Source organism: Agelaius tricolor, unplaced genomic scaffold (genome assembly GCF_023055355.1).
Source record: "Agelaius tricolor isolate 1412-34295 unplaced genomic scaffold, bAgeTri1.0.p SCAF_88, whole genome shotgun sequence".
Classification (NCBI taxonomy): Eukaryota; Metazoa; Chordata; class Aves; order Passeriformes; family Icteridae; genus Agelaius; species Agelaius tricolor.
In genome coordinates, this window is record NW_027269348.1 from 180,608 (window position 1) to 188,652 (window position 8,045).

General features: G+C 62.1%; 2 protein-coding genes across 3 annotated transcripts; both read left to right on the forward strand.

Moving 5' to 3' along the window:
- The first annotated feature begins 1,642 nt into the window (after window positions 1-1,642).
- On the forward strand, window positions 1,643-5,455 carry TRAPPC5 (trafficking protein particle complex subunit 5). Its single transcript, XM_071418538.1, has 2 exons — window positions 1,643-1,772; window positions 4,842-5,455. The coding sequence occupies exon 2, from the start codon at window positions 4,848-4,850 to the stop codon at window positions 5,412-5,414; it is 567 nt and encodes a 188-aa protein (XP_071274639.1). The 5' UTR covers window positions 1,643-1,772; window positions 4,842-4,847; the 3' UTR covers window positions 5,415-5,455.
- A 997-nt stretch (window positions 5,456-6,452) lies between these two features.
- LOC139585687 (uncharacterized) lies at window positions 6,453-7,709 on the forward strand. Of its 2 annotated transcripts, XM_071418535.1 has the most exons (3): window positions 6,453-6,866; window positions 6,920-7,031; window positions 7,091-7,709. In XM_071418535.1, exons 1-3 carry the CDS (start codon window positions 6,453-6,455, stop codon window positions 7,678-7,680), a joined length of 1,116 nt encoding a protein of 371 aa, XP_071274636.1. In that variant the 3' UTR covers window positions 7,681-7,709. The 2 variants fall into 2 exon arrangements, 1 of the variants encoding a protein (XP_071274636.1); XR_011677199.1 differs by lacking the exon at window positions 6,453-6,866 and having other exon boundaries at window positions 6,884-6,978; window positions 7,091-7,452.
- Window positions 7,710-8,045: the final 336 nt, after the last annotated feature.

Sequence of the window (8,045 nt, forward strand, 5' to 3'; positions counted from 1 at the left end):
TTGGGAACAAAGGAGGGACAGAGGGGACACAGAGGGGACACAGGGGACAGAGAGGGGACACTGAGGGACATTGGGGACAGGGGACACAGAAAGGATGGGGAGGGGACACTGAGGGGACACAGAGGTGACATAGGGGACACTGAGGGGACACAGAGGGACACAGATGGGGATTGAGGACACAGAGGGACAACAGGGGACACAGAAGGGATAGAGGGGACACTGAGGGACACAGAGGGACATTGGGGACATAGAGGGGACACTGAGGGGACAGTGAGGGGACAGTGGGGACAAAGGAGGGACACTGAGGGGACATTGGGGACATTGGGGACACTGGGGACAAAGGAGGGACATAGAGGGACATTGGGGACACATTGGGGACACACTGGGGACGCAGAGGGACCCAGGACCCCCCGTGGATGGCCCTGGGGCCGCGGTGACAGCGCTGTCCCCAAGGGCTGGGACAGGGGACAGCAGGGACACAGGGGAGAGAGCTGGGGATGGCCCCGAGGGACGGGAGGGGACACTGGGGACACTGGGGGGGCACTGAGGGGACACTGAGGGGACGCTGAGGGGACACTGGGGGGACACTGGGGACAGCGGGGACATTGAGGGGACATTGGGGACATTTAGGGACACTGAGGGGATATTGGGGGATATTGGGGAGAGCCAGGGGACACTGGGGGGACAGTGGGACACTGGGGGACAATTGGGGTGGCACTGGGTGCACTGGGGGAACACTGGGGGACATTGGGGTGGCACTGGGGACACTGGGAGACATTGGGGGGACATTGGGGACAATGAGGTGACACGGGGGGACACAAGGGGACAATTGGAGGACACTGAGGTGACACTGGCATGGCACTGGGGGGGCACTGGTGACGCTGGGGGGACATTGGGGGACACTGAAGGGACACTGGGAGGACATTAGGGGCACTGGGGGGCACTGTAGACATTGGGGGGACATTGGGGACACCGGGGTGACATTGGGGGTGACACTGGGGGTGGCACGAGTGACACAGGGGGGACATTGGGGGGCACTGGGGACATGTGGGGACAATAGGGACATTGGGGTGGCACTGGGGACACTGGGGGACACTGGGGACATTGGGGTGTTGGGGTGGCACTAAGGGGGCACTGGGGACACTGGGAGATACTGGGGGGACACTGGGGGGCAATGGGGACACTGGGGGGCACTGGGATGGCACCGGAGGGGACACTGGGGGGACATTGGGGATGTTTGGGGACATTGGGGACATTGGGGTGGCACCGGGGCTGTCCCGAGTGACCCGGGGGGTGCCCCCTCCCCCCCCCCGTCCCCTGTCCCAGGTGTCCCCGGGGGGGGTCACCCCGCGCCCCTCCCCCCCTCCCCGCAATGACGTCATTGCCGATCCGCGCCCCTCCCCCAGCCCAGCTGGCGGCCCAGGTGTTCCGGGGGGGCGGGGCGGGGGAGGGGGGGGGCTCACGGTGCCACCAGCTGTCCCCAATGTCCCCAATGTCCCCGCCCTGTCCCCCGGGGGGGCGTGGCTTCACTCAGAGGGCGTGGCTTCACCGAGGGGGTGTGGCTTCACCGAGGAGGGCATGGCTTCACCGAGGGGGTGTGGCTTCACCGAAGAGGGCGTGGCTTCACTGAGGGGGCGTGGCTTCACTCAAGGGGCGTGGCCTCACTGGCATAGCCCCGCCCTCCGCGCAGGCCGCGCTCCCAGCGCTTTACGGCGCTGTCGCTTTACGGCCGCGTTACGGCGGTGTCGTGCGGAGCACCGCGATCGCCTCAGGTCGGTCCCGAGGGGTCCCGGGGGGGTTTTTGGGGTCCCTCCGTCCATCCGCGGGCACCGGGAGCGCCCCGGCCGTGCCCCCAGACCCTGCCGGTGCCTCCCGCTCCTCCTGTGGGCGTTGCCGCGGCTCCGCCATCCCCGAGCGCTGCGGAGGGAGCGGGAGCCCTCAGAGACCCCCGGAGCCTTCGGGACCCCCTCAGACCCGGCCTAACCCCCCCCAGAGCCTCCTTAAGCTCCCGCAGACCGACCCTGAACCCCCTCAGACCCTTCCTAAACCCCCTCAGTCCGACCCTAAACCCCTCCAGACCTTCCTCAAACCCTCTCAGACCGACCCTAAACCCCCTCAGATCCCCATAAAGCCCCTCAGACCCTCTTCAAACCCTCTCAGACCGACCTTAAACCCCCCAGACCCTCCTCAAACCCTCTCAGACCGACCCTAAACCCCCTCAGATCCCCATAAAGCCCCTCAGACCCTCCTCAAACTCTCTCAGACCGACCCTAAACCCCCTCAGATCCCCATAAAGCCCCTCAGACCCTCTTCAAACCCTCTCAGACCGACCTTAAACCCCCCAGACCCTCCTTAAGCTCCCGCAGACCGACCCTAAACCCTCTCAGATACCCATAAAGCCCCTCAGACCCTCCCTAAACCCCCTCAGACCCTCCCTAAACCCTCTCAGACCCTCCCTAAACCCCCTCAGCCCCTGCTTTTGCCCACTCTAGTTGCCCCCTACCCCCTTCAACCCCCCTGTAGCCCCTCAAATCCCACTCAGACCCTCCCTAAACCCCCTCAGACCCCCCTTAAACTGCTTCAGACCCTTCCTAGACCCCCTCAGATCACCCTAAACCCCCTCAGATTATCCCTAAACCCTCTAAGACCCTCCCTAGACCCGCTCAGACCCACCCTAAACCCCCTCAGATCCTCCTTAAACTGCTTCAGACCCTCCCTAAACCCCTTCAGACGTTCTCTCAGCCCCCTCAAGCCCTCCCTAAACCCCCTCAGACCCTCCCTAGACCCCCTCAGACCCTCCCCAAACCCCCTCAGACCCTTCCTAGACCCCCTCAGATCTCCCTAAACCCACTGAGACCCTTCCTAAACCCTCTCAAACCCTCCCTTAACCCCCTCAGACCCACTCAAATCCCCCTCAGACCCTCCCCAAACCACCTCAGATCCTTCCCAAACCTTCTCTGACCCTCCCTAAACCCCCTCAGACCCTCCCTAAACCACCTCAGACCCTCCCTAAACCACCTCAGATTATCCTTAACCTCCTCAAACCCTCCCTAAAGGCCCTCAGATTATCCCTAAACCCCCTCAGACCCTCCCTAAACCTTCTCAGACCGACCCTAAACCTGCCCAGACCCTCCCTAAACCCCCTCAGAGGCCTCCTAAACCCCCTCAGACCTTCCCAAACCCTCTCAGACCCTCCCTAAATCCCCCCAGACCCTCCCAACACCACTCAGACCTTCCCTAAACCCCTTCAGACGTTCTCTCAGCCCCCTCAAGCCCTCCTTAAACCCCCTCAGAGCCCCCCTAAAGCCCCTCAGACTCTCCCTAAACCCTCTCAGACATCCCCTAAACCCCCTCAGAGCCCCCCTAAAGCCCCTCAGCCCCTGCTTTTGCCCAGTCTGGTTGCCCCCTACCCCCTTCAACCCCCCTGTACCCCCTCAAATCCCATCAGACCCTCCCTAAACCCCCTCAGACCCACCCTAAACCCCCTCAGAGCCTCCTTAAACTGCTTCAGACCCTCCCTAACCCCCTCACATCTCCCTAAACCCCCTCAGATTATCCCTAAACCCTCTCAGACCCTCCCTAAACCCCCTCAGACCCTCCCTTAACCTCCTCAGATCCTCCCAAAACCTGCTCAGACCCTCCCTAAATCCCTCCAGACCCTCCCTAGACCCACCCAGACCCTCCCTAAACACCCTCAGACCCTCCCTAACCCCCTCAGACCCTCCCTAGAGCCCCTCAGAGCCTCCTTAAACTGCTTCACATCCTCCCTAAACCCCCTCAGACCCTCCCTAAACCCCCTCAGACCCACACTAAACCCCCTCAAACCCTCCCTAATCCTCCTCAGAGCCCCCCTAAACCCTCTCAGACCCACCCTAAACCCCCTCAGATCCTCCTTAAACTGCTTCAGACCCTCCCTAAACCCCTTCAGATGTTCTCTCAGCCCCCTCAAGCCCTCCCTAAATCCCCTCAGACCCTCCCTAGACCCCCTCAGACCCTCCCTAAACCCCCTCAAGCCCTCCCTAAACCCCCTCAGACCCTCCCCAAACCCCCTCAGACCCTCCCTAAACCTGCTCAGACCCACCCTAAACCCCCTCAGACCCTCCCTAAACCCCTTCAGACCCTCCCTAGATCCCCTCAGACCCCCCTAAATCCCCTCTAGCCCCACCCTCCTGCCCCCCTGACCCCATTTCTCCCCCCAGCCCACCATGGACTCCCGTTTCACCTGCAGCAAGTCCCCGGTGCTGGAGCGCGCCCTGGACCGGCCCCGCTCCGAGCTCTCCCTGGCCAAAATCCCCCTCCAGCCTCCCCTCCATCCCCTGCAACCCCCCTGTAGCCCCTCAAATCCCACTCAGACCTTCCCTAAACCCCCTCAGAGCCTCCTTAAACTGCTTCAGACCCTTCCTAAACCCCCTCAGATCCTCTCTAAATCCCCTCAGACCCACCCTAGACCCCCTCAAACCCTCCCTTAACCTCCTCAGAGGCCTCCTAAACTCCCTCAGACCTTCCCAAACCATCTCAGACCCTCCCTAAACCCCCTCAGACCCTCCCTAAACCCCCTCAGAGCCTCCTTAAACTGCTTCAGACCCTCCCTAAACCTACTCAGACCCACCCTAAACCCCCTCAGACCTTCCCAAACCATCTCAGACCCTCCCTAAATCCCCCCAGACCCTCCCTACACCACTCAGACCTTCCCTAAGCCCCTTCAGACGTTCTCTCAGCCCCCTCAGAGCCCCCCTAAACCCCCTCAGACCCTCCCTAAACCCCCTCAGATCCCCCTAAACCCCCTCAAATCCCCCTCTAACCCCACCCTCCTGCCCTCCTGACCCCACTTCTCCCCCCAGCCCACCATGGACTCCCGTTTCACCCGTGGCAAGTCCCCGGTGCTGGAGCGCGCCCTGGGCCGGCCCCGCTCCGAGCTCTCCCTGGCCGCCTTCGCCCTCCTGTTCTCGGAGCTGGTCCAGTACTGCCAGCGCCGCGTGGCCTCGGTGGCCGAGCTGCAGGCCCGCCTGGCCCAGCTGGGCCACCACGTGGGGCTGCGAGCCCTGGACGCTCTGGTGGCCCGCGAGAGGCCCGGGAGACGCGAGACCAAAGTGCTGGGGGTGCTGCTGTTCGTCAAGGGCCCGCTGTGGCGGGCGCTGTTCGGGCGCGAGGCCGACAAGCTGGAGCAGGCCAACGACGACGAGCGCACGTTCTACGTGATCGAGAGGGAGCCCGTGGTGAACACGTTCGTGTCGGTGCCGCGCGAGAACAGCTCCCTGAACTGCGCCGCCTTCGCCGCCGGGCTCCTGGAGGCCGTGCTGGGCGCCGCCGGCTTCCCCGCCCGCGTCAGCGCCCACTGGCACAAGGGCACCACGCTCATGATCAAGTTCGACGAGGCCGTGATCGCCCGCGACAAGAGCCTGGAGGGACGCTGAGATGAGGGGGGGAAACAGGACTTGGGGTGGGAGGGATGGGGACAGCCTGGAGAGGGATGGGGACAGCCTGGAGGGACGCTGAGACATGGGGGGACATGGGGACTTGGGGTGGGGACAGCCTGGAGGGACGCTGAGATGAGGGGGGGACACCAGGACTTGGGGGTGGGAGGGGTGGGGACAGCCTGGAGAGGGATGGGCACAGCCTGGAGGGACACTGAGACATGGGGGGACAGCCTGGAGAGGGATGGGGACAGCCTGGAGACATGGGGGGACAGCCTGGAGAGACATGGGGGGACAGCCTGGAGAGGGATGGGGACAGCCCGGAGGGACGCTGAGATGAGGGGGGACACCAGGACTTGGGGTGGGAGGGATGGGGACAGCCTGGCGGGACGCTGAGATGAGGGGGGGACAGCATGGAGAGGGATGGGGACATGGGGGATGTGGGGTTGGGAGGGATGGGGACACTGTGGAACAGGGCTGTGAGGGATGGGGACAGCCTGGAGGGACACTGAGATGAGGGGGGGAAACAGGACTTGGGGGTGGGAGGGATGGGGACAGCCTGGAGAGGGATGGGGACAGCCTGGAGGGACACTGAGACATGGGGGGACATGGGGACATAGGGTGGGGACAGCCTGGAGGGACACTGAGACATGGGGGGACACCAGGACTTGGGGGTGGGAGGGATGAGGACACTGTGGAACAGGGCTGTGAGGGGGGGGGACAGCATGGAGAGGGATGGGGACAGCCTGGAGGGACACTGAGATTGGGGTGACAGCCTGGAGGGACACTGAGACACAGGGGGGACATGGGGACTTGGGGCTGGGAGGGATGGGGACAGCCTGGAGAGGGATGGGGACATGGGGGATGTGGGGCTGGGAGGGATGGGGACACTGTGGGACAGGGCTGTGAGGGATGGGGACAGCCTGGAGAGGGACAGGGACAGCCTGGCCTTGTCACACAGTGTCACAGGGACAGGGCTAAGAAGGATGGGGACACAGGGGACAGGGCTGTGACAGAGGGGACAGGGCCTGGAGAGGGATGGGGACACTGTGGCCTTGTCACACAGTGCCATGGGGACACAGGGACATGGCAATGAGGGACAGGGATGGCCTGGAGAGGGATGGGGACACAGGGACATCGGAGACAGGGACATTGTGGGATGGGGACATTGGAGATGGGGACATTGGGGACAGGGACATTGTGGGATGGGGACATTGGAGATGGGGACACTGGGGACAGGGACATTGTGGGATGGGGACAGCACAGCCATGTCACTCATCGTTCCTCAAGGGATGGTGGCCTTTGGGGACATTGGAACTGCGCTGTGTCCCTCACCTGTTCTTGTGTCCCCGAGGTGGCCTTTGGGAACATCAGAGCTCCTTGGTGTCCCTCAGCTTAGGTGGCCCTTGGGGACATCAGAGCTGCTCTGTGTCCCTTGTTCCTGTCCCTGAGGTGGCCCTTGGGGACATCGGAACTGCTCTGTGTCCCTTGTTCCTGTCCTCAAGGTGACCTTTGGGGACATTGGAGCCACTTTGTGTCCCTCACCTGTGTTTGTGTCCCCATGGTGGCCCTTGGGGACATCAAAGCTGCTCTGTGTCCCTTGTTCTTGTCCCCAAGGTGACCTTTGGGGACATTGGAACTGTGCTATGTCCCTCACCTGTTTTTATGTCCCCGAGGTGGCCTTTGGGGACATCAGAGCTCCTTGGTGTCCCTCAGCTTAGGTGGCCCTTGGGGACATCAGAGCTGCTCTGTGTCCCTTGTTCTTGTCCCCAAGGTGACCTTTGGGGACATTGGAGCCACTTTGTGTCCCTCACCTGTGTTTGTGTCCCCATGGTGGCCCTTGGGGACATCAGAGCTCCTTGGTGTCCCTCAGCTTAGGTGGCCCTTGGGGACATCGAAGCCGCTCTGTTCCCTTTGGTTTTGTCCCCGAGGTGGCCTTTGGGGACATCAGAGCTCCTTGGTGTCCCTCAGCTCTGTTCCTGTCCCCGAGGTGGCCCCTGGGGACACTCGTGTCACCATAAACCGCGTTTGTCACTCCCGTGGCCTCGTCTCTTCTTTACCTGGGGACATTTTGGGGTGGCTTCCGTGTCCCCAATGTGTCCCCTGTGTCCCTTGGAGCCCCGTGGGGACACCTGCCACCCCTTGGGGACAGAAGGACACCTGCCACCCCCTTGGGGACATCGCGGTGTCCCCTGCTGGGGATGTCCCAGTGCCCCTGGTGCCACCACCCTGGGACCCCCCCAGTGCCATCGTTGTCCCCGTGTGACCCCAGACTGGGGGGACTGGGGGAGTTTGGGGTGGGTTTGGGGTCTGGGGGAGTTTGGGGTGGGGGTTTGGGGCTTCTTGGGGGGTTTGGGGGGATTTTTTTGGGGTTTTTCGAGGGTTTTTTTTGCAAGGCAGGGTTGGGATTTTTTTTGAATTTTTGGGGTTTTTTAAGGTTTTTATGGGGAGATTTTTTGGGGGTTTTTAAGGTTTTTATGGGGAGATTTTTTGGGGGTTTTTAAGGTTTTTTTGGGGAGATTTTTAAAGGGTTTTTTAAGGTTTTTTTTGGGAGTTTTTTGGGGTTTTTTGTTTTCTTTTTGTTTTTGGAGGTTTTTTTGGTCTTAAAGGTTTGTTTAGGGGTTTCTGGGG